The 27,875-nt window shown below is 35.7% G+C and overlaps 1 protein-coding gene across 2 annotated transcripts; it reads right to left on the bottom strand.

The window, feature by feature from the left end:
* Nucleotides 1-213: 213 nt before the first annotated feature.
* On the bottom strand, nt 214-27,360 carry LOC129003829 (trimethylguanosine synthase-like). Of its 2 annotated transcripts, none has more exons than XM_054432149.1 (11): nt 26,931-27,360; nt 23,541-23,691; nt 14,415-14,557; nt 13,144-13,841; nt 10,866-11,043; nt 9,866-10,243; nt 8,566-8,803; nt 7,705-8,065; nt 6,253-6,384; nt 4,138-4,433; nt 214-1,908 (listed from the first exon to the last, which is right to left on the bottom strand). In XM_054432149.1, exons 1-11 carry the CDS (start codon nt 27,044-27,046, stop codon nt 1,795-1,797), a joined length of 2,805 nt encoding a protein of 934 aa, XP_054288124.1. In that variant the 5' UTR covers nt 27,047-27,360; the 3' UTR covers nt 214-1,794. The 2 variants fall into 2 exon arrangements, with proteins under 2 accessions (XP_054288124.1, XP_054288125.1); XM_054432150.1 differs by having other exon boundaries at nt 14,415-14,554.
* Between the last annotated feature and the right edge of the window lie 515 nt (nt 27,361-27,875).

Raw genomic sequence — 27,875 nt, 5'->3', positions numbered from 1 at the left:
TGCAAATATGCAAACTAACTGCTGTTCTTAATCTTAATATAAGAAGGTTTCAACTGACTACTATAAGATCCCCGTGCGTAGAACGGGCACACAGCTAGTTGTAAATAAAATAATAATAAAATACAAAATCAACACAAAAAAAAGAAAAGAAAATCTTGATTCTGAAAACTACACAATTAACATTTTGAGCAGAAAAGGAATAAAAACATATACTTACTGTACAGCATTGATATATTTACAAACAGCACACACAAGTTTGAAGATTATCTCTAAAAAAACTTAATTTTTAGCACATAGTGACAGGACAAATCCATACCATAAATTCAAACTTTACTTTATTTTAACAGTTATATTTGTTCAATTGCCTTACGCGGTACCTTAGACTAACCAACACAAGTAGACTTCTCATCCCATTGTAAAATTTAAAGCTGGTTTTTTGTGTTTAGTTCTGTTTAGTGACATTGAAAAAATTTTGTTTCTATTGTTTTAGGGTTAATTTAATGATTTGTGCTTTACTTTTTGGTTATATAACTAGGGGACGAGTCATTATTTATAATCAGCTTGTTTTATTTGGTTAAAAAGATTTTAAATAACAAGAAACAAATTGTAAACAAAAACACGATCCTAGCGGCACCGGACTGAACTAAAAATAAAATTGTCTTTAGCTGATCCATAAGGATGACAAATCTACTAAGGGAAGTATGTTTTATCTATGGCGGTACTTACCCTGGAGTTAGTGCAGTAAAAGCTAAATTATTGCTTTCACTTGGTCACAAACTTAAAATTTAATAGAAGTTTATATTTTTTTGTCTCCACAATAACAATTTAACAATGGGACAAGTGACTGTTGCCTAAGAGTTTTACCATAGTTTATCATGATAAAAATCTTAATAAAATTGTTTGTCTTATATTGGGATTGAAACTTCATTTCAAAAGTTTTTTTCACACTGCTGATTCTAGCAAATGCATAGTATACAAAAACAAATAAATTTTGAAATTTCTAAATAATTACAATAATAGATAATAAATTCAGGAGATTTCAATGGAAAGGTACTTTTACGTTTACTGTGTGGTTGATTAGGTGTGATCTTAATATTTGTGACCACGTTTTAAGACTGTTCTACTAGTGACCGTTCTACTAATTGACTTTGAAAAGGCAGACATTTTTCTAATCACTACATCTATAGTTGAAAACAATATAATAGCACAGAAAGAAAACTAATAAACTGGATGCAAAATCTCTCCTTAATTAACTGCTGTGCACAGAGGATCAGGGATGTAAAAAATGGAGTGGAAGTAAGGGGAAGATATGATCACTTTTTTGTATAGTGCGAATAAAAATAAATAAAATTGTTGAGTTTTGAAAAACTACAATAGATTTCAAAGTTGCAAGATCTATTTAGCAATCAGGATTTAAGAGAACGTATTGCACTAAATATGAAAAACAAACAACAAATCTAACACATATTGTACATATACATTATGTAACAAATTTCAATTATATAAAAAATACATAAATTGACAACACAAAACCTTACATAATATTGAACATTGGCTCAAAAGTAACTTAAGACCTACTCGAATCAGGAATCTGAATGAGACTATTATTAATCACAGAATAGTCTTGAGAAGTTTCTATGAAATAAAATCTAAGTACAATACCTATCTTTGGTAAGGTACGAGAATACAACTGACATTTAAAACTCTAACGTCAAAAAATGTAAAAACATACAAAACAAAACTTAAACTAACAGGGAAGCTTGTTGAGCGTACTGGTAGCGAAGTGGAATGTGTTTATTCATTGACGTTGACGAGTTCGCCGAAGTAAGCTGTGATAGCGACCAGTTCTCTGTCATGGAAGTTCTGTGCCAACTCTACAGAGCCTCCAGGCCCTGCACACTCCACGACCTGGCAACATGTTCAAATCATCAATAACTTACCAACAGGAAATACAGTAGAAGCTCGATTAATAGGGGCGAATCAACCGTGGTCACTTAAATATCTTTGAAATTACCTTACATAACCTCATCATCCAAGAAAAATAACATAAACATTTAAAAAGTTGTAATAATGCATTGTATCTTGAACTATTTTGGTCCATTGATATGCAGTAGGCTCTATTCTTAAACAGCATAATTTACCGGTTGCCTGTCTATAGCAGTACTGGCACTAGACTTTGTTTTGTTCTTTACATGATTTATTGCTGAACAGTGATACGCAAAAGTTTTGTTAAGAACCCTTGGAGGCTAGCGGCCATCTTGGATGGTTTCAAACAGCTGCTGGGTTATTTATAATCCAAAAATATTTTTTCAAACACCAAAATGATTATACAGTAGAACCCGGGTTAACCAAAATAAAGGGGGGAGAGCCGTTTCAAATAACCAATTTTTTGGTTAACCCGTCATATGCTAAAAATAGTCTATTTACTACCACAGTGTGTAGGAAAAATTAACAATGTCTATATAATACAGTGTTTTATTTCCGCTACAGAAATGTTGAAATGGGTTAGATAATGCTTTAAACTAAACTACTGAAGTTACTGAAGCATTTTACATATCATATTACTTAAAATTTACCCATGTATTACTTTATGGAACCGTTTCGGTTAACCAGGGTTCGGGGTTCTACTGTAATTTAAATATCTAGTAAACTGTGAGATTAGAAATGTTCTTTGCAGTTTTGAATTGTTCTCCAAGGGAGTCCATGAAAGTTAACACTAACAGTCATCTTGGTTTTGCCCACTATAAGAGCAATGTTAATTTTCGTTAATTCCAAACAGCCTCAACTGAACCAGGGTTGAACATGTCTTGATAGCGCAATATTGTATTTTGTTGATGTAAAAATCTAAATGTTGATATTAATGTCTTTTTTAATAGGTGTTTTCAAAGGCCTGTCATATATTTTTATACCATGTACATAGTTATATTTTTTTACGTTACATACAATTGTGATATATTAACAACTCAGGAAATCAAGCTAGCATATTACGCATATGTCCAGTCATTACTTTCATTTGGCATTATCGTATGGGCCGGAGCTTTTTCCACTGTTTTAGAACCTCTCTTTGCCCTTCAGAAGTTGTTGGTCAAAGTTTGTTTCAATAAGCCAATTCGATACCCCACAAACAGATTTTTCATGAATTATCCTTACTCAGTGTAAGACAGTTATTCATCAAATTGCTTTTAATTCATGTTTTCAAGAACTTAGATTCTATTTTTAATCATCACACTTAAACATCACATTCTTATAATCTTATACCTGATATGCACAGAATGTTGGAATAACTACCTCCCATTTATCAAAGTCGTACTCAATAACCGATTCCTCTTACATTTCAGAAGTTTTATATAGTAATATTATCACCCATTGTAATTCTTATCAATTGTTTCATTCTCCATCAATTACTATTTTCAAAAAATGCATCACTGGCTGGTTGATAGAATGGGGTGTAGAAAAATCAGAATACCTTATCAAAGCAGAGAATAGGCAGACTTGACCCTACTTTATTCCCCTGTAATCATTACTTAATTAGGCCTACTAACATTGAGCATACCATAATTAACTACATTTATGTCCATGCCCTCTGCCTTGTCTCATTCCCTCTAATTGCCCATTTCACTCATTTAGCTTCAGAATCATTGCCGGTACTTTACAAATTAGGCTTATTTCCTAAATGTTTATTTAACATCGCTTTCTATGAAACCTTCTTATTCTTATCATTAATATCAAGTTTAGCCTATATGTATTTGTATTATTATTTTATTTTATGCAATAGTAAGTAAGATGTTTGTTTCACTGGAAGTGTATTTTTATATTTTCTACTGTTATTATTTTTTTTAACAAAGCATATTTTGATTTTGATACAGATAAAAAAAATTCAGAAATAGCGTACTCCGTAAATGCATGAATCTACATTTTTTAAATAAAAATTGGCTACAGCTGGTTCATATGGATGGGATATATACTAGAGTGTCACCCGAAAGTCAATGGCGGTAGATATTGTGAAAATAAAAGTTACACAGGATTCTGTTTTTGTAAAAGGGAAGAAATGGGAACATTTCAATTCAAAAGTAAATCTATCCTTAGCAAAACATTACATGAGTCTTACACACACACAGATATATAACCTCATCCTACCTCCTGGGTGTTGACATTCTTGGGCAGGTAGAACACAATGTTTTCAGTGATCCCAGAGGCCAGCTGGTACAGCTCCCGGCCTCCCACGGGCAACAGAGACGAGAATGGGTAGACAGACCTCCTCACATAGTCAGGACCTCCCCACGGCGGCGAGAGGAACACCACGTCCGCAGTGAGATGAGGAGCGAGCTGTAGGAAGTCACCGGTGATGAACTCTATCCGATCCTCCACGCCGTACACTCGGGCGTTGTTGCGAGCCAGCTCAATTTTGTGAGGGTCTATGTCAATCGCGATTACTGTAAAAAGACAAAAGAGTTTTCAAAGTTAGAACAAAAGACAGATATGCTGGTACCTTCAGTGTGAGATACATAAAAACAAGGGTGAATTTTATTTTTTAATCAGAAAGGGTTAGGATTTTTGGGAAATCTAGCAAATCACATTATTAGGATTTTTTGAGAGGATAGCAGGCTTACCTGAATGGGAAAGAGTCCAAACTGGCACAGGATACACAAAACAAAACTTTACACTATATACACAAAACATTAGAATATTTCACTGTCACTGACAGCATTTTCAACTAAGGAAGAGAGAGTTTTCTAGATGTCCAAAATGGTGGCCAGTGAGTTGTTGAGTCAGTGTTGCCAATAGTATGAATTCAAAAAACACAGTTTCAGTTTATCTTATATGCGGATCTTTCAAAAAATCTTTCAACCACACCATCAATTTTTTGAAAGATCCACCAAACATTGTTTTTAGACAACCACCCAATCTCCGAAAAATACTAGTCCACCCAAAAGTTCCTGACCCGGCCAACAACAACCCAAACAACGCACACAGGGTTCATATCCCTGTGATAACAAGAGATGTAAAACATGTGAAATAAATCTACCCAGCCAAACATTTTCCAGTTCCACAACCAAAGAAAACTACAACATCCGAGGCTTCAACACTTGTGAAACGAAGAACATTATCTACCAACTACAATGTAACAAATGTGAGGCACAGTATGTAGGCCTATCCACCAATAGCCTCAGAACCAGGATGAATGGCCAGAGACAAGATGTATCTACTGGATACAAAGACAAACCAGTTGTACAACATGCCCAGAGCCACAACAACCCTAGTTTCAATGACTGCTTTACGACCAAAATAGTCAAATCACTGCCTCCTCAATGTAACCAGTCACAACTGAGAAGATGGGAATTGTCTTATCAATGGTTTACTAAGTCTAGACAACCCCCAAACCTAAACCTGAGATAATACCTTTCATCTAACCCACTCCACTTCAACATCCAACCCAACTAGCAGGCTTACATATTTATTCTCATATATATATAGTGCATATAAGATAAACTGAAACTGTGTTTTTTGAATTCATACTATTGGCAACACTGACTCAACAACTCACTGGCCACCATTTTGGACATCTAGAAAACTCTCTCTTCCTTAGTTGAAAATGCTGTCAGTGACAATGAAATATTCTAATGTTTTGTGTATATAGTGTAAAGTTTTATTTTGTCTATCCTGTGCCAGTTTGGACTCTTTCCCATTCAGGTAAGCCTGCTATCCTGTCAAAAAATCCTAAAAAATCTAGGCCCTTGTGCTCTATGCTACACCCTAAATCACATTATTAATTATAAGAGTCGCAGATATTGAATGTTGGTTATACCTCAATGGAATCATTGTAATTTAAGGTTGGGGGGGGGGAGGAGTTTGAGAATGATTAAAACGAGGAGCGTTTTTTTAAGTAAGGGCGTTCGTGCATATAACAGAATGAGGGTAACATACAGAAATGGGTTTAGGAGTGTAAAAATTACCATGACGATGAACGCTCGGACCGGTCTTGATGGCGCTTTGACTTCCAAATTATTGAGTGAGGTTGACTGCTGTCATTGCATGAATTGTTTTTTGATTCAGGAGAAATATGAGATAGCCACCTTTTGGCTCTAGTAAAGATTTGACCCAACTCGTCAAACTCGGATTTCATCACCTCTTTTCTAGGAAGGAGCCTCAATGAGTGTCTTGATAAATGCAGCCTTGATCGTGTTAAATAATTTTATGTTTTGATTCATAATTACTAGTGTCATGAACCAACAACCAGCTAAAATTTCTAACCTCTTTCACACGTGAAGGCCAGCTGTATCGCGTTTCCACCGGCTCCACAGAATGCATCCACAACCAGGTCGCAGCGGCACCGTTCAGCGATGAAAGTAGCAATGGGCTCTGGCGTCACGGAATACCAGCTCTCTGACAAATCATTTGCAAGATGAGAATCAAAGTAAAATCAGTAACAGTCACATTGAAGTTTCATTGAACTATCCAGGCCAAGTCTGTACTGAAGTAAAAAAAAATCATTTTCCAGTAATTCATCTTATTTTTCAAAAGGATACAAATTGTTTACTCATTTCATAACTAGTCTAACTTCCAATTTAACTGAATATACTCATATTAATAGTAGTTTATTCACCTTGTATTTTCGCCCCAGCTCAAAAAAGTTGTATGGAATCTAATTGAAAAGTACAAGGTAAATAAACCACTATTAATATTTGTATTTGTTACCAGCTCAGGGGCAAACCACAACAATGAGTGAATATACTCAATTAAAACTATAAAAGAATAAATAAGATAACTAATGATTTCTTATTCTAATATGTTTAAGTGAGTACAGCACCTAAAATTACCACAAAATAATTCACATCATGAAGTGAGATTTAATCATCAAGACAAATAACCTTTGTGAGTTAACAGTAAAATAGGAGACCTTAAATACATTGTGACTTTTAACTAACACCGTCAGGACCGACACTGTGAAAGCTAGTAGAAATATAAAGAGGATTTGTTAGGTGTTCACAGAGTAAAGTCATACGGTAGTTGCAATTCTCAAGTGATTTTCCAAATGAAATAGACAAATGCAATAATGCATATGACAGAGGCTAATTACATTTTGCAGCTGTTTAGTATTCATTCACTCACAACCCCCTTTAACTCCAGGCCGGGGCCTTCGAAGTGGCATTGTCGCAAGTAGGGTTGTAACAGCTGTTTTGTTTGGAAGCAGCTAATGGTATTTGTGTATTTATTTACAAAAGCTTGGTTACTGGACTATGAAAATATTGACTCCGCTTTAAATGTACAGATAAAGATTTTCAATTCATATTGTTTTGGTTTTCGATTATGTATGTTTTATTTCCAATATTTTAATACATTATGTTCATAAATTTAAATCAATAAAGTGTGAATTAATGAGCTGATGTCACCTGTCTGCCATGTTATCTGATCGGACGTCTGACACTAAACAACCCTATTTGCGACGTTGCCAATTCTAACAGGCCACGGCCTGGAGTTAAAGGTGGCCGTGGCCCACTACTAATTTAGTCAAATTTAGTGCAGATCTACAAATAAGGATAAGAAATCCGTTGTACACCCAATAACACTACATTCACTACTAAAGCACAAATTTGTACAACATTTTAACTTTCAGAAAGAGTGTTAAACAAAACTGGAACCCTTACAACTAAATATTTGAAAATGTTGTACACTTAAAAAATATAATCAATGAAAATATAATACCTTCGTCCAATTTTATTCCTTCATCATACTTTGAGAACAGATGGTATCTTCTTCGCCAGAACTTTTGTATCTTTGGATTAGCAATCACCACATCTGGAATGGCAGACTTCTTTTTAAACTGCTTCTTTTTCTTCCTCTTTTGTACATTTTTTGACTTGTATTCCCGTCTCTCCTGTCCGCCGTCTACATAGTCTTCTTCAGCAGAGAAGAACACTTCTTGACCATCATCGGAAGAGTCGTCTTTTTCTGAGAAATCTTCCATTTTCTTCAATTCATGAGACTCATGATCGGGATGAAGTTCAGAAGTATCCAAAGCATCGGCAAAACACTCTGGATTGTCTACATCTTCTGTAGTCCTTGGCTGGAAATTTCACTCTTGTTTAGATTCCCATCATTAGTAAACAATATATAAATATGAACTTTGAATATAATGTATATGTTATTTAGGTGAAAAATCAAAAACCTTAGAAAGCTAGTCAACAAATCTAAGAAAAGCAAAAATTTTAGTGTCCTTTTCAACTATAATTTCAAGTTTAAACTACGTTGGTAACAGGGAGACTGATTCAACATAACTAAAAATACAAATAGGCCTATCAATAGGTGGTGGAGAAAAGTAACAGAATGAACCTTTTCTAGCAAAAACGTTAACTTTATTTAAGTTTTACAGTTTCACTCACAAAATAATGGCAAGGACAGATAAATTTAATTAATAACATAGGAATTTATTGCAATGAGAATTTTACAAAAAAGAGTAAAGTACAATCAGAATTCAACAATTAATTTTTGATAAATGTAATTTAAAAATTACTCTACCAAAACTTACTTACCAACAATTAAATATATATTTTATGGAAAAATTACCTTTGGCAAAGTTTCATTGACCACTTCTCCTTCGTCATCAAAATAAATTTTCTTGTTGGGCATAGGTTTGTGCAGCCGTAATATGCGATTCTGGAACCTTATCTGGTTGAAACGTTTCTTGTACCAAACAGACGCTTTTCTTATCTTCTTCGTTTTCTCCATGTCAAACATAAAACCCATCAGCTGGTAAGCGCTCTTGACTTTTTCTGCACAGGATCCGTTGGCTTCATTTTCATGGCTAGATGGAAAAGTAAGTAGTAGGTAAATTCGAGAAAAGTTTTAGTAAATTTAACATAATTATTACGCTAACAACACAATGAGGTAGTTGCACAGTGAATTAATTTCCACTCTTGAACATTTCATGTTCGTATTGTAGAATTCATCTTTTCATCAAATTAGTATATTAATATTATCACACTATTTGAGTAAAATATAAAAATAAAGTTTTGATGCAGATATTCAACAAACAGACAAAAATGAATTTAGGCCCCAAATGGACAAGAGCAAGCATCGTAGGAGCTTTTGTAGGAATATAGTTATCACAGTTTAACACTTTTATGTGGGAACGTTTAATGGTTCCCTTGACAATTTGTATTTTAAAATTATGTTGATTCAACGCCCCTTGACATTTTGTATTTTAAAATTATGTTGATTCAACGCCGTTTGTTTATGTTTAACAAAAGTACGATATAAGCCAAAATGGAAATAATTGTGTCCTTCACCAGTTTTTTTAGTACCTTAAATTTTTATCTATTTACCTTCTAATGCTAATCTGTGTGGATTTTTGGATTTTTCATGAAAATTCGATGATGATGTCGTAAGTTCAGTAGCAGCAGGAGTACAATGGAAAGAAGGACGACAGTCCGTGTAATAACCTCAAGTAAGTAAGGCTGCTTGTGATTTTTTTTAAGATCTTACTAGAGTGTTACTCTTTAGGACAAATTTGCATGAGCTATCAATAACTTAACTGTTTGTCTGAGGATTAATTTTCATCGTAAAATCAATTTAGTAACTTTTCTTGCTACTTACTCAAGTAGTTTCCTACATATGGCTGTCCCAATTGTATATCAGATAAAAGTTCAAAAATGTACATGGCCGATTTAACTTAAAGTTTATCATCTGTACTTAATCAATGTAAACCAAACTTGACGGCCAACCTACTACTCTTTCAAGAACAGGGAACAGCTTGACGTTACTCTTCCAATGAGTTTCTTTAAATAAATTGGATAAAAAAACAATAATAATTTAACAGATTAAACTGTTACAGATATACAAATGCAAGACTAAATGTTAAACTCACCTCCTTTTAACTCCGTGCCTGATGTTACAGTCGTTATCACAATTCCTCTCCATAGCTTCGTCTTGATCGTTTTCACAAGCCTCATTGTCACTCAAACCGTCTTGTTTACAGTTTTCTTCGGGAGTCTCCACAGTTTTTCTATCAACACTCACACTTTGACAGTTCACAATAGCTTCATTCTCGTTATCTTCTACTGCAGTGCTATCATCATTTACACACTCCGTTTCTTGACGTTCCAAATGCGCAACACTCTCCAAAGTTGAAGGTCTAGACAGGGACACACTCTCGTCTTCCTCTTGTATTCCTTCGCTCGGCTCTACAGACATTGCCTTCAACTGCTGTAGTATGTAGCCGACTGGGACAGGCAGCAACCTAGACCTAGAATGTACAGTGAGGTCAATTGTAAAACTAAAATATTAATTTTATTGGTTTGGATTTAACAAGCTAAAGATTTTTTTGTCAAAAATATTACTTGGTTAAGTAGATACTATTGGCAATCCTACACCATCAAAATAAAACGTTAACCATTACACAAACCAAGCAAGCAATGGGGACTAGATATTCAATAATAATTCCGTAGGAGTTTAAGGTTAAACAAGGCATGAGAAGAGAGATGTCTTCAAACATTAAGGTTGAAAATGCTGAAATATTCTAACAGTTTTGTGTAGAGTTACGATTTTGGGTTTCTTGAGCCATGGCGAACTCTTTCCATTGAGGTAAACCTGCTACCTTAACAAGCCTCGTCCCTCAAAACCTAGACCTTGTGTTTTAATTCCAATTTCAATCTTTACTCATTTAGTACAGTTTACAGGTAGGCTACCTTGAATAGTGACAACAAGTGTATTACACTCAAAACTATTTTCTAATCAATTTCTACCAATTTTTATGTCTCATCCTTGACGTCACATAAACTCTTTTAGTTCACATTTACATTAAGATGTCACACAACAGATGTGTTAGTAATGTATATGCCTAGATATTCTTCTGACCTGCAGCTTACCTTTTCTCTTTGTTCCTTTTGGACTGGTCGCTTTTGCTGCTAGACTTGCTGCTGACAGACGGAGGTTTTGAATGTTCACCCTCACTAACGCTGTCTTGTGTCTCTATGCTCACAACGTCGTCAATAGACTCTTGGTGGTGAGTTTGCTGAGATACTCGGCTGTCTTCTACGATAAATCCTGAAAATATTAATGAAAATAATCGTAAATAATTGTTTTAAATGTTTTTTACATGGTGTGCTTTGGTAGGTGATCTAACATCGACCTTTTGTTATATAGTATCATTAATTGATGGTTCAAAGTGGGGGAGCGAGCTGGCGTAGTGGTTAGAGCGTGGGACTTCAGTCCTTGAGGTCCCGGGTTTGATCCCCGCCAAATCACCAATGGACTTTATCTAAGTGATAATGCCGCAACCCCTAGGTCTAGCCTGAAGTAATGTGATAAACAATCCCAGGCTCGTGCCTAGCGTCCTAGGACAAAAAAAAATTGATGGTTCAACAAATGGCATCTTAGTCCCGAATACACCATGCATCAATCACAAGTGTGGACGATATTATTTCTGTTATGAGGGTAATGTTGTTTTTTAAGCCTGTGGTAGTTAAGAATGTTTACCAAAGATGAAAGGATTAAAATTATTTTAATGTTCAATATTAAAGCAGAAGCCAGTATCACAACCAGTTATCACTTGCAGAAATACACATTATCTAACAAGTCCTCTCTATATGGGGTTAAAAATTTACAATAAAATTCCAAACTCCTTAAAGCAATTAAACTTAGCAAAATTTACAGACAAAATCAAAACAGTTTTAGTAGAAAAAGCATATTACACTCTTGAGGAATTTTTCAACGACTCCTGGTAACAGACACCCAATCTCTCATCAACCTCTCCTAACATAAACAGTTCCACCATGCTGTAGCTTTGTAGGGGTAACTTACTGGCTAAATCCTAGGTTTTTTATATACCTATTTAGATTTCCTTATTTATTAGAAACCTTGACAATGTACCTGTCTGTGTATTACATTTGTAATAACTTTAACAGATGTTATGTGCAATAAAGAATTGTCATTTGTCATTTGTCAATTAGCGGGATATTGGTGTTAACACCTAATCCAATGAAAATAAAATGTCATAAACGAACTTAATTTTTATTATTTAAATAAGAAATTAAAATATACAGGGTGTCCCGGAACTCTCTACCAATATTTTTGGGCATTGCTCCAGGGTAAGAAACATAACTAAATATCATATTTAAACTGTCCGGAAGTCCTTAGCTACTCACACAGCCGCCATTTTGTTTTTTCAGTTATTAATTTTTTTCTAAAGAATGGTTAAACATACGAAATAAAAACTTTGCACAAACATTTATGACAACTAGACAAAGCTACCAAAAAATTATCACGATTTTTCAAATTCATGGCCGCCATTTTGTTTTATGAATTTGAAAAATCTTCATAATTTTTTCGTAGCTTTGTCTAGTTGTCATAAATGCTTGTGCAATGTTTCCATTTCTTACGTTTAACCATTCTCTAGAAAAAGATTAATAACTGAAAAAACAAAATGGCGGCTGTGTGAGTAATTAAGGACTTCCGGAAAATTTAAATATGATATTTAGGTACGTTTCTTACCCAGGATCAATGCCCTAAAATATTGGTAGAGAGTTCTGGGACACCCTGTATAGCCGTTAAATGATTCTGACTAATAGGCTAATGTGTGGGACTTTTTTTACTATGGTATCACTTATAAATCAAGCTCAAGAAGATAGATTGTAATTTCATCCAGAAATAAAAAAAAAACAATAACATACTTGTCGCTTTCCAATTAAATAAAAAATACTATGACACAATTCATTTTAGACTTAAGCTCATTTAAAATAGGTACGTTATTTTCTAACAAAGTAATAACGATTTACTTGTTGCAATGTTTTTCCAGTTATATCTTGTTTCCTTTGACCAGTAGATTTGTACCTTTATTTTTGGAAATTGCCTTCCATGGCTGAATAGGCCTAAGCTGGCCTGCTTTACTCCTCACTAATAACTGTGAGCTGAAAGTGGCAGACACGGTAACTTGGAGAACTATTAAGCGCATTGAACGATTTAACTCCACCGTGCCCGAACAGCCTTAAAAGTAACCTTTAAATACATATTGAACATACAGTACTAAAAATAGTTGAGCAAGTTTTGTGTTTTTCTAATGAAATTACTAATAGAAAACTTTATAAATAAACTTTTTAGAAATAGGACTTGTACTATCTAGAAAACACGACCTTAGTTTATGAGTACCTGAATCAGTCTTTGCCTCTTCGCAGTCCTTTTTCTTGTACCGCTGGGTGAACTTGTTGTAGTGGTAATAGTATTGCTGGTTAAAGTGTTCCGCCCACAGGTGCTGCCACTGCTGATCCACTGAGTTGTTCGAGTCCGAGGACGACAGCAGAGAGCTGCTCTTGCCTGACGAGTCGTCCAAGCCGTAACTAGAGTCTGACGATGACAGTGTGATCCGAGTCACATTGGTCATAGAGTCTGTCGTAGCGGACAATGGCGCACTACTGCCTGAACATCTACTCACCACACTCAAACGCAATCTATCTGTATCGTCTAAATTTGAGTCTTCACTCTTTCCGGAGAGCGACTTTGCTGTTTCGGAAATATCGGAAAGCCTACGCGACAGAAAATCGTCTTCGGTTTTAACAATGTCCACTAAAATCAGCGGCGCCTCGTCAACTTTCTCCCCGTCTATGGAACTTTGATATTCTGCACTGAATTTTGCAGTTTTGACATTCGGTAATAAACCACTGAATGAAGTTTTTCTATTGGGATCACAAGTTTTCTCACTCTGAACACAGAAGGAAGTTTCATCACCTTCGGCTGGACTCTGGGTCGTGTCTACAGTACTCTGCTGTAAATAACTAGGATCTATGAACGAGCCGTACTTGGATATCCAACTTTCCCAGATTAGACGTTCTCCGTGAAGCGTCCAATACCTGGAAAACAAATTTTACTGTACTTGAAATAAATAATCATGACTTTCTAAATACACAATATAGAACCATAATTGTAGAACGGCAATGTTAGAAAGATTTAGTTATCATACATTTGAAGCCCTCAATTATCAGGTGCAATACTACACTATGTTTGAAAAGTATTAAAGTATAGAACAGTTGTAAATCCATGGTATTCATAGAAAAATAAAAAAGGATCACAGAAGGAGAAGAGAAAAAAAAAATGGAAATAGTCAAAGATAACATTTAATTGGAAAAATAAATACATTAATACAATGATTAAATTCATAACCCAACTTAAAGTATTCTATATTGGACAAATTTTTTAATTCAAATAATTGTTGGGGGCTTAGATTATAGGCAAGTATTAACCAGTAAACTACTGTGAACACATATAAAATGAATACTAAAACCAATGTTGTTTCTCAATAATGTTGGATTAGAACTAGCATATTTGTGCAAAATTTTTTAGGACAAAGATAGAAGAAATTTTGGAATAAGAGTATATAGAAAGCGGAAATTATCTTAAACCTGGTATACAATTTTGTTGTCTACCTGTCCCAGTCCGGATCCCTGGAGCTCTCCGACAGATCTGCTCCACTGTCGCTGTGTTGCAGTCCACTGTTGTCCCTCAGACTGTCGTGTTCGTCTGTTGAGTAGTGAGAAGCACTGCAGTAACAGCTCACTGCTTCCTCCTGCTGTAACCAATAGCGTACTTATATTGGCTTATGGAGCGTTCATAGCCTCCTCTAAGACAAGGCCGCTGTGTTGGTGTGTGGTTAAATAAGCCTCCAAGGGAATTACAAAACTAAAAAGAAAATTTTCCAGTAGGTCATTTCCTATTAAAACCACAGGTAGTGAGAAAGAAGGGTAGACTGTTTGAAACAAGTATTTTAATAACTAAAAGCCTGTGTCACTTCGTGACTTCAAAATCCGTTATATATTTGATATGTACTTGATAAGGGTGAAAACCATTATGTCTTATCACATCCCCTATTATTTGCATTGCCAGCCCTATTATTTTCATTGCGTAAGCAATCATTTTGAGGCATCTTAGAAAAATTACAAATAGGCTACTAATAAAACGTACAATGAAAACACAAAATCTAACGTAAGTCATTTCTTTACATTTTACACAAATAACATTACAATATTTTACTTGAAATCCCTAAAACATCAATAAAACATACTATGAAAACACAAAATCCTCTCACAACACAATGAATAACTTAAGTCATTTTCTTGTTTACATTTTATACAAATAACCTAACAAAATTTTACTTCAATTCAAACATCACCAACTACAGATGGTGCTGCTACTGAGGGAACGCCGCAGCTGAAGGGGAGCAGTGCCGCGGCTATTTATATTAACCTAAGTATTAACATATGCGAATGCGACTACTACTGGGGGGAGGGGGTGCTGCGACCACGTTTCCCCTGAGCGCCGCCAACCCTAGGGACGGCCTTGGATGTAAACAAATTGTATCTTGGCCATCTGTTTTGATGTGCACTTTAAATGTGAACTTTAAAAAATTCAGATGATTGACAACAGAGTTCTGCACAAACTATGAAATGTTAAAAGCATTGGTTGGAGTTTTATGGAATCAGAAACAGTGCTCTAAATCTTTTGTGGTCTTATTTAGCAAATCGTAGACAGGCGGTATACGCTGATGGTGAATGGTCCTCCATCGCCCTCAGCAACTGTGGGATACCTCAAGGCTCCGTCTTGGGCCCCCTTCTGTTTTTAATTGCTATAAATGATCTGCCTATGAATCTTAGTTGCAATTCCTATCTCTATGCGGATGATACTACCTTGCTATCTTGTCACAGTGACCTTTTGCATCTTAAGTCAACTGTCAGAAACACAGTCAATACTGCTGCTGAGTGGTTTTCAGCTAATAGTTTTCTTTTGAATAAAGACAAAACACAATCAGTCATATTTTGCCTTAGACCTCTACATGATATAGGCCCACTTGAAGCTGAACTGTCCAATGTGGTAAAGTTTCTAGGTGTCTATATTGACAAACAACTGACTTGGTCTGATCATATAACGCAACTCTGTACTAGGTTAAGTAGAATGATGTGCCTTTTTCGTAAGCTTAATGATTTAGTTCCTATTAGTTATTTAAGATCAGTTTACTTTGCTTTATTTCAGTCTGCCTTGAACTATGGTATCATTTTTTGGGGTAATAGTTCTGAGACGTAGGAATTGGCTAACTCTGGAACTCGCTAACTCGGTCGTGTGTCGGAACTGGCTAACTCTGGAACTGGCTAACCGTCCCAGTCAGGAATTGGCTAACTCCGGAACCCGCTAACTCGATTTTGTCCCGCGGCGGAATTCGCTAACTCTGGAAGTCGCTAACCCGGCCGCGCCCACTGCACGGAGCGTTGCCAACCTTGCACGACGAAATAGTCGTAATTTGCCGTAATTCAAAACGTCAGTGTCAATAAAGATAATTGTTACGGTATTTATTTCTATTATCAAATCCATTAGGGGGAATATAATAGCTACGTAGCTCAAAGCAATTAAAATGCAATTATAACATCATTAAGAAGTTATTTATTATGTTGGTTCACCTTGTGATTGTTTCTTGATGATTGTAGAGTTTTATTGAAAGTTTTATCCAAGAACATGGCAATCATAAGGTAAACCAACATAATAAATCCTTTGTTCTTGAAACTGGGAATGCCACATAAATTCTAAGAGGTTATATGGTTTTGTATTTTGCTGTTACACGTCCAATGAAATTGTGTTATATGATTTACATCTAAAATGAATGCCAGTGTTATAGGAAAATAGCGATACATGAAAATTAGTGAGAATAGTAGACCTACCAACAAAACCACGAAGAGATTGTAAATGTAAGTGAGCTCTCAAACACGGATACAAAATTTAATCGTGATGTAATTGACCCTTGTCTAATAAAGCCTTTAACCGTGTTTTATAAGTAATTCTTCAAATTAAAGGTTCGTTGTTGACTCGTCAAACTTATGTGTAAAAATATTACATACGTTTCATAACAGTTAATAGAATAATTGTAGGCTAAACCTAGGCAATTGACAACTAAAGCAATGTAAACCTAGGCCTACATGCAAAAAGCTAGTTTTTTTTAGCCTAATCCTAAGATTTGTTTAATTTATTATTAATTTTGTTATATGATTTGGTGTTGGAAGAAGGATAGATTTAAGAAAGGTTAAGTCAAGGTCATTTTAGTTTAGGGTTTCAGTTTTGTAGATGTCAACAACTGTGTATTTTTTTAAATAGTATCCGTCGTTATTATTTTGAGTAACTTTTAATGTGGTTTACAGAGGGTTTCTAAGTGTCGCAAAAATGTTAACTTTACAAGTTGTTTACAAAAGTATGCCTATCTATTTATATGAAATCAAATGATGAAAAACAAATCTTCTCCAAATGGGTTTCGAACCTGATATCTACGTGTCGTGAGCCTCTTACCTCACCTCTGAGCTATTTGTTTATTGACACAATGTGTTTTCAAGCGGTCAAATAACAGCCGACAGTTGCAATGGTCGCAATACTTATAGTATATTTCGTACCTAGAGCCGAAAATGAGGTTTTGCCGGCTCGAGATAGTTTTTAAATCGATCGAGAGCTGCAAAACCATTTCGGTCCGTGGTACGAACGCTATTTTTCACCACACTATATCCTATTACCACTATTCACCACTATAATAATGCACACTGATAGTCAACACAACTACAAATTTAAGGTTATGTGAAGAAATAATCTGAGGAATCACCAAAAATAAAAATAAATAGTTGCTAGGCAACGGTGACAATAACACAATTCTATTGCAATGCTATGGATTTTGATTGTGTATTTAAGATGCATTCATGTTTAAAGTAAGTAAGCGGACAGCTGATTTTGCGGCCCCGGCCTGTAAAAACCTGCTCGGTCCCCAGATTACGATGACAGCTGGCATGGCCAGCAAAACGTAACTTTCAGCCACGAATTAACGTATGTAGTACAGCCAAAAACATCATAGTGTGGTGAAAAAATATTTTTGATACTATATTCTGTTATGACATCAAGTAGTTGAATTGTTTTTCTGGAGTTGGAGAGGAGACTATTATTTTAATATAGATTCATTAATTACAATTACATGTAGTAATGTTATTACTGTATGATACATTTGTAAATGCCTAATTAGTTTTTCCCCTAAAAATGTTCAACTACTAAATCTTTGCTTAAGTTAACAAACATTAATTAATGCAATTATTTGCATTTATTATTATTATGTTAACCCTTTATTGCCCAACCACTGAAAAATTGGAAAAATAAGAAAATATTTGCTGGAAGATGTTTTTATGGATCAAATTAAGTTATTAAATATCTCCATGGTTACTTGTAACAGAAAAAAATGTTATTTGGGACTTGAGGGTCCCGTTGGGGGACTTAAAGAGTCCCGTCGGTCGACAAAGGGCTAGTACCCTATGGAGTCCAGTATGTGCTGCAGCCTGGTGGACTAAGTTTGAACTACAAGGACATGCTGAAACTGTTGCTAGGCAACAGCTACAACCAATAGCAACCCTAGAATGGCCTAATTGGCAGCAGCTGTTCTGAAAAAGCAATGCTGGGACTTAGTCCCGTCGGTCGACAAAGGGAAAGCAGGTGTTAGACTTTATCTAGTCAACGCTAGTACTCAATCATCTAGTACAACTATCACAACATCATCTGATTACATTTATTAAAGATCAAATATCTCTACAACCGTCTTAAATATTCTGCTGCAGTGGCAAGGGGTGGGGTTTGGGGTCACCCCCCCCCCCTTGACGAAAGGATTTTGCCCATAAAAGATCATAAAACCTCATAATAGTACTAACTGTATGATGTACATAAATAATGTACTGTATAATGTACTAAATGTACATTATTGTGATTATTAATTTGCTTTTCGCATAGTCAAAGTAAGTTACAACTACAGTATTATTGCTCAATAATATTAGGTTGTCATTAACATCTTAGTTCAGTAATAAAAACTGTAACGTTTAAAATAACAACTAATAACAAATAATAACAAGAGGCAACATCCTTTAAATTCATCAATTTTACTCGAAATAAAATCAGACAAAATGGAAATCGCTAAGTAAACATCAGAACCGAAAATTTGAGGGGTATAATAGGGTGTAGGTTTGCTGTATAATTTACTCATTGACCTTGAATGAGGTCAATGAGTAAATTATATATAAATCAAATTCAATTGACCTTTTTTTATGAGGCTGCGCAAGTTTTACTCATTGACCTTGAAGCTATCAGCCGATTCTTTGTTATGCTTCCATTTTATGTTTGTCAAATAAATTGTGACGTTTCAAAAACAATAATGTGAGAACCTAATGCATGTAAATAATGGTAAAACCCTAGTAAAATTAAATAAGGTAATTCTGAGCAATTACTTGGTCAACCCCAATTTTTTTCATATTTTACTACGGTCATCAGGAGGTTCTCAGAAAGCAAGAAACATATAATTCAAAGCCCGCAAGGCCATCGTACAGGTTGCCGAGCGGTAAGAAGGTTCAAAGTCCAAGCGATAACAGTGGCTTGCGGGAGACGCGCGGAAGGCCAGTTGTCCAGTTGCCGCTGACTCGGATGAGGACGTTGAACCCGGCGATTACTGAGGTAATTAATAACCTAACTTAACCTAACCTAACCTAACCTAACCTAACTTATTATGTTTTTTTTTTGTCTCAAATACATCTCTAAGGCCAATTGTAACAGTACCGTTACGTTAGGTTGGGTTAGGTTAGGTTAATTAATAACCTAACTTAACCTAACTTAACCTAACCTAACCTAACCTAACTTAACCTTGCGGGGCTTGAATTATATGTTTCTTGCTTTCTGAGAACCTCCTGATGACCGTAGTAAAATATGAAAAAAATTGGGGTTGACCAAGTAATTGCTCAGAATTACCTTAAATGAATATACAATGCATTTCAACACATTAGACTATAGAAAGAAACACAATTTATAAAATGATCTTGGTAATTTAATGAATAATGTGCATTAGAAGAGGCAGGTGACAGAAAATTGAGGAGACGTGTTGTTAGTTTGCAAGGCCAAAAAATTAGTACTACCAGCGGGATGCGAACCCGGCACCTTCAGATTATCAGCCCGACACGCTATCCACTAGACCACCGATGCCGATGTCCCATAGCCAATCAGAAGCCTCAAAAATGACACTTGGTAAAAATAATCCTCAAATAAAAAATACAGCACGGTGGCAAAGATAAGTTTGTTAATAGTCTAGTAAAATTATGATTTGACCTGGGCAAAATTGCTTCATAAGCCATTGAAGTGATAACAGTTTTTTCATTTGAGCTATTGATAATTAAAATCGGACGTGTTATAGGCGAGCTACAAACCCTAACACAATATTAAATTTAACTTTTTAGAAATAAGGTTTTATTAAAAGATGTATATCTCGGGTTGCTAATATGTCACCAAGTTCATTCTTGTTTCAAATTACTACTCAGTGGATGTTTGGCTTTAACTTTATGTATCACTTAATAAAATCTGGCAAATTCAAAATAAGTCATGAATCTTGAATGAGTCAGAATGAACTTGGTGACATATTAACAACCCGAGATACATCTTTTAATAAAAACTTATATCTAAAAAGCTAAATTTAATAATGTGGCAGGGTTGGTAGCTCGTTTCTAAATCATACCATTATAATGATCAATAGCTCAAATGTAAACCCTTTTATCACAGAATATTTTAAGGCTAGAACAAACGGCAAGCTGTAAAAACTGGAGATATAAGAAAAATTGTCTACAAACATGTTCAAACTACGAAACGTCCATAAGAAATGTATGGGGGTACGACTTTTTTGTTTTGTAGTCTTTTTGCATTGCCTGTTTTGATATGTTTACTGTTTCATACTATAGTATTCATGTTTAATGTTTCCTATAATAGTTTTTTTTCACATATTTGTTCAAACGTCTGAGAATAATGTCCTTCTTGGTGAAAACCTCGTACTACCGTACAGTATCTGATAGGCCTATACTGCCAACCCTAGAGTGATTATTGAAAATGGTCCATTCTTCTTTTATGACCCATTGTGCAACTGTGGGTGTAAACAGGACGGACTGTCTTGTTCTGCTTCATGAGGGGAGTGAGAGAACGAATGTAAGAACATTGAAACAAAATGATAAGTTATTCAAATGAATAAAAATCATAACCCGCACGACAGACATAAACTATACCTTTAAAGAGTCATATTATAGCCTATCAAGGAAAATCATTTACGGCTACAAACCCGGTCTACCAAATACGAACTTGATAATTTTATTTACAGCATTTCATATATTTAATGCAATTTATTTGAAAAAGGAGCAAATTACGGCCTATGAAAATAAATATTTCATCAACAAAAGAACCGAACGAACTATCTTTTTACAAACGAATAAACAACAATTAAATTAGAATATAATAACGCATTTTACACGCTAATAATAATCATAACAATAATAATAAACATAGCCTACTTCTCAATATACTTTTATTTAACATCAACCACATTGCTCTTACTGCGAATTATTCATTGGATACGATATTATGGTACCGATACGATCGTAGGTACTACACTTTCGGCAACACTGGCCAACAATCTTCGTGCTTTGCTCCTATTGGCCGGCGCGCGACGCTTCTGATTGGAAGTTAGCGAGTTCCGCCGAGGGACCGAGTTAGCGAATTCTGTCCTAGTACGGAAGTCACTAACCCGGCTCTAGAGCGGGTTAGCGGGTTCCGGAGTTAGCCAATTCCGAAACCGAACAAGTTAGCGAGTTCCTCTCATCGACCAAATTTTAAGATAGGGCATTTAACATGGGGTTAGCGAGTTCCAGAGTTAGCCAATTCCGCGGACCCATAGTTCTCATGTCTCCGATGTCTTAATATTACAAAAAAAGGTCCTGCGCATAATGGCTAGGGTTGATCCTGAGGAACATTGTCGCCCCATTTTTATTGAATTTAATATTTTAACCGTTATTAATTTATATATATTTAATATCATGTTAACTAGTTTTAAGGAAATGGAATCACATGCCATAAGGAGTGATTTTCATGATTTTCAAACTAGAAACAGACATCAATTTGATATACCCCATGTTAGACTGAGCAAAACAAAGAAAAGTCATAAAATTCTGGGCCTAAAATGTCTAAATAAATTGCCCAACAAATTGCTATCACTTCCTTACAAAGTTTTTAAAGCTAAAATTCATATGTGGCTAGTAAAGAATCCATTCTACAAACTTAACGATTTTTTAGAATTTCCTAAACCATTAAATATTGAGTAATGATTGTACTTTTTTTTCTCTTATAGTTATCCTCATCTGCATGTATTTTATATTATCTTTGTATATTTTGATTTGACCTTGTACTCTACATCTATTGTACTCTTCCTTGACAAATGTTTACCAACATAATACCTTCATTGACCATTCCACATGCATTTGTAATGTCTATTGGAAAATAAAGCTTTGACTTTGACATTAGGACAAAGGGCTTTCACGGGATATCATCCAAACCCGCAAAAGGCACATCTAGAGGATAAGAGCTTTAAATTGATACCCAATATGCCTATGAAAATTAATATTTAGGGGTCGATTTGCTGCACAAAAAATTTCTTTAATAATATAGATTAAAACTAAAACCTGTTTTCAATAAAATTCTCCAAATATTACATTCTTAATGTTTAAAACTTTATATCCTTTAATAAAAATAAACATTACACAAATTGTTATAAAATAACTATCATTCTCAACACTGTTTCAATTTATCTACAATTTATTATTTAAAACAATTGAAGGAACAAGATAAACATTTGTAACCATGCATTGAAATATACATGCAGTGTTAACATACCAAATCCAAATGTTAAACTTAAGAAAAAATGGGAACAAATCCTACTAATATTATAAATGAGAAAGTTTGGATGTATGGATGTATGGATGTATGTTTGTGACAAGTGAGCGCGAAAAATACTGGTCGGATTGGGCTGAAATTTGGCATGATGATAGCTCACATTCCCGATTAACATATAGGCATATTATTATTTCAAAAATCCTTTCGGGCTCCGCCCCAGTGGCTCTGGAGTTTCCCATGTTAACCTTATGAGAAATGGAATTATTGAATCTTAACAGCTGTTTCAATTAAACAAGTTGGTTCTGTTCTATGATGTTCAATAGCATTAAAGTTACAAGGATTTGCCAACAGGGTGCAGCACTATTATTTCTTTTACATTTATGACAACAGCTAATTTGCAACCAAAAGGTGAGTGAGCGTAGCGAACGAACTTCAACCTGGAGGCGAGTTAGCGTAGCGAACGAGCTAACCTGAAGGCAAGTGAGCGCAGCGAACGAGCTCCAACCTAAAGGTGAGTGAGCGTAGCGAACAAACTTCAACCAGGACGTGATTGAGCCATGCGAACGAGATAATCTTGAAAATTAAGAAGTTAAACGAGGCAAAGCCCGCGGGTTACAGCTAGTAGTTAAATAATTTAGGTCTACAACAATGCCATAACAAAGAGAGAACTATTTCTACCATTTGAATAATGCCATCTTAGTTTATAATAGTTGTAATGATGTTCATGCACTGTGGCACACGTAAAAAGGAGTTTCTGGGCAAAAGAAAAAAATATACGTCAATAGGTACTCAAAGTTCCTTACATGACTTTTTCTGGGCGTGTGGACAGTATGGGACTCAGCAGAGGAGTTGTAGAACCTAACCGTACTTTCTCCCAACAGTTCAGGTTTGCTTGTTTCTATCAGAGTAGCTGCTTCTACGCCAGGACAATCTTGAGCTTCTTCCTCGACACCACTGATGAAGGTATGATTGATATTAAAATACAATTGAGTACTTTGTGAACATGTACTGTTGGAGTTAGTTTAGTTAGAATTGAAAATTATATTACGATACAATAGGCTACAGTTGGATAACATAGATATGTACATGCCTACTGTGAAGGTTTAATTTGTTAAGGGACAAATAATAATATTACAATACCATTGGAAAAAAAAAGGATCAGTGTAGGACTGGACAGGCTGAGGGCCTACAACCGTGTGGTACCCTCTTTCAAAATAACACTTGAAAGAAATACAGTACAACAACGTTAAGTCAAACCTCTGAATAACCGGACTAGGACTGAATAGCACTATTGGTTTGTAAGAGGTTGTAATAGATCAGTGATCGTGTTTAACAATTTCACACAACCGAGTTGGTTTGCGGTAGCGGAACATCAGATTACTAAATATACTGCTGCATGCCCTTGTGGTGAGTCATTGATTTTGTTTTATTGCAATCTAGAGATATTTTAAAGGGGTTTTCCCATGATAAAGAAAATTAATTCGTTAGGTCTGATTGATCTGGACTGGTTTGACTTAACGAGGTTGTAGTGTATACATATGTGTTACTATTAATTTAATTAAGACGTTCAATGTGGCTGCGCAATGGCCAGCAGTGTCACAAATATCTAATGCGCTGCGTGGGCGAGTGCGCGAAAACGTTTAAATTTAGTTTCATCCAAATGAGAGCCATAAGTGCATCCCAGTTTTTGTGGACGTAGTTTTACAAGAACCCAACAGATAGCAGCATTAAACAATACTGCTACCCAACCCTAAGTATTGTCAAATGGAGGGAGAAAGCAGGTGTGAATTACCCGGATACAGCATCAAAAAATGCTGCAAAAAAGTGGTCAATCACAATTTTAGGGTTAGGTTACTTCCACAATGCTACAGTACATTCATTAACGTTATTCTATTGCATGTCATTAGATCCAAGCCTAAACCCCACACTACAATAAATTTGTAACCGTCCCTACCGCCAACAAAATAGTCGGATCAAAAAACTAATTATAACAGGGATTGAAGTATAACACTGGCACAATAAGCGGCAAGCGAAACAACTTCTCACAGCAGTGGCTATTCTCGCATTGGAACAATAGTTTGTAAACTGCGCTTTGGCAAATATACTCTTCGCACGCCACTGGAGAGCGCTAGCGGTGACGAGATTACTCGTCATGCACAGTGAATGTGTTAATCATCAGCTTATGTGTTAAACCATAAGATTAGATTGTTAGTAGATACCTACCTTGTTATTATTCCAGTATATATCAATTGAGTCACTACCGCACAGTACTTTCTTTAAATTAGTTTCATGCAAACATTGCATGAGATTAATTTTCACTATATTGAGATCTTCTCTAAATTGTAATTTATCGTTTGTTACTCCACAGCAGGGGTCTCTAACCTACAGCTCGCGGGCCACATACGGAACTTTAAACAGTAATAACAGTGACATCTGCAAAAATGCGCTATTCTGAGTCCACTTGATGAATTTCCTAAAATCCTTTAAGGAAGGGTCTGGATTGACACCATGTGGGTCTTAAACTTGACAGCTTCGTAATCCTAAATACAAGAAATGAAAAGGCATAACCAATGAAACTCGAATGAATGCCGAAAGACTGCATAAAAAATATCATTAGCCTAATTGGAAATTATGATAAAGGGCTGTTTGAGTCAAGGTCCAGCGATTTTACTTGCTAAATTCATACTGTCCACCGCCTTTATTTCTAAGACTAACGAGATACCTTTAGCCTACCTTAGTGCCATTTAGAATAGACAAAACATGTAGGCTACACGGAAACCCCTAAATATCAGTGAAGGATGACTGTAGAATGTTGTGAGACGATCTGTGTAGCTTTGTTACTGACTAAGATCAGCTGTTTCATTAGTCAGGATCATTTATTTTAAGCCTAATGATCAGGGAAAGCTGGGTCCAGTTACGAAACATTAAAAAACTACTGACTTTTCTCAGGATCGAACCAGCGACCTTTTGATTGTCAGACGAGCACTTTACAAAACCAATCAGCCAACCAACATGGATAAGTTAAATAAGTTTAACCTATTTATTACCCAAAACATTTGTGTATGTAATTAAATAAGGCCAAATACTAACTTATTAGGGTACACGGATAGGCCTATGTAGTAGAGCCCCTCATGTCCAAACTCGGAATAATCGACTCCTCTGGATTATTATCAGCTCGGAATTTAGGCTATTATCGGCCAAAAGGCCAATCGCGGGTGTTGCGGGAGATGATTACCGAAGTCGCGTATATTGTAAGTTATGTTCACGAGTGTTGCCACGGTCGCAGGAGACGATAACCCCAGGTCCCGAAGCCGCAAGGACTGAAACTTACACACGGGTGGCCGCAGTTGCCGGAGATGATTACCGGCGTCACCGAGATTGCATGCTAAGCTCCTCCTCCCAATATCCAACCTGTACTTTTTTATTATGCAGCTCAGGCCACTTATTTTACAGCGCGCTGCGGCAGTTAGGTTGGGTTATCATAAATATGTTTGTAGGACTTTCCTTGTTTCATTATGAATTGGATGATACCAGATTAGTCATAAAAGATTTAAGATACTTAACCCAACCTAACCTAACTTGACCGCCGTAGCATGCTGTAGCCTATACCGGTAACTTAAGGGTGGCCTCCGTATAATACAAAAGTACCATCCAACCTTTTAGCCGTTCCGACCATGGCCCGATCCCGTCATGATCGGATAGGTAATTACCTAAGTTTATGAGGGGTTCCTACTGTATATTAATTTCACCATTCAATAAAGGGCAGTTTTATGTTAGTCCAATACGGTAACTAATTTGTAGTTCAAAGAAATGAAAATGGAGAACGGATAAGTTAGTTTAACAATTGAATGAAAACGAGGAAAGGTTGGTTTTGCATATAGATGGATAGAGATAATTCAGCTGCTCACATATTTAATAGAATGGATTGTTCATCCAGATGAAAATTAAAGCACACATCGGTTGAACCAGTTGGCGTGGAACAACCAGATAAACTGACTGTTTCTATCGGATAGTTCCCATCACTACCGTACTTGTGAGGGAATTCTTCTCTCCCTTAGGTACCCAAAAAACCTAAAACAACTGGCGCCCCTGGGCAATGGGCTTACCTTCTTGAGCTACTATTGAGGCCCTGAACTTGACCTGTACCTACTGAGACTAAATCACGTTATACTAAATTAGCCTAGGCTACTTACTTCACACCCTCCACGAAAACTCGACTGCACAAACAGTAAATGTCATCATAGCTTGGTTGGCTACTCAGCGTTAAATAAATTTCTGCAATAGGTTCATAAGCATTATCTTCAAACATTGTCAATATAATACAGTGAGTGAAGAAGCTTTTTCCACTTTAAATAGGCTAATGCTAACTAAAAAGTAAAAATAAACTTTAAACTTAGGCTAACACAAACACCGTGTTCAATAAGTTAGTCCAAGGTGCCTAAGTTAGGCTCTGCAGTTAAATTTTCTCTTGAGGAAATATAATTTACAATTGATGCTCTGAACTCAAACTTAACCACAATATAAATCATTCAAATCAATGAACTGATCGAAATTTTGATACTGTATTTTTATTTCGGAATTTGTAAGGTAAATTCATCTAACAGTACTTAGCAGACAAACCTACAATACAAACAATATAATATCAAAATATCCAATCCAAGACAGCCGGAACGTAGCCGCAGCCGCAGGCCCGCAGCCAACCAAAACCAACAGCCGCAGTCCAGGCGCAGCGCAACCAAGATCAAAGACCACGACAAAAAACATGGTTCTAACATTTACCCACCATGGGCTCCCAGATGGCCGACACACCAAATAGGCGAAAATGATGAACTGTTAAATGGCCTTGCCTATATAACATTTCTTATACACGGGAAGTAATCTAGTCTGAATACCTTTAATTTGCCAATGATGTAAAATTATTTATAACTATTAGTAATTTGAGTCATGGTGAATCTCTGCAGAGGACCCTTACTCTAGCATCGAGTCTTGGTACAAGGAGAATTTAATGTATCTCAATGTTCCTAAATGCAATGTTGTATCCTTTACAAGACATGAAACTATTGTTCTTATAGGTTCACAGGCTGAGGAGTACCATCAGCTGGATAGTAGTCCTCTGAGCCGGTGCCACGTAATTAAAG

This window comes from Macrosteles quadrilineatus, unplaced genomic scaffold, assembly GCF_028750875.1.
Source record: "Macrosteles quadrilineatus isolate MER2022 unplaced genomic scaffold, UCM_ALF_1.0 Scaffold_9__3_contigs__length_116548681, whole genome shotgun sequence".
NCBI lineage: Eukaryota > Metazoa > Arthropoda > Insecta > Hemiptera > Cicadellidae > Macrosteles > Macrosteles quadrilineatus.
The sequence above is the reverse complement of the archived record's forward strand: the minus strand, read 5'-3'. Positions and strand labels throughout refer to the sequence as shown.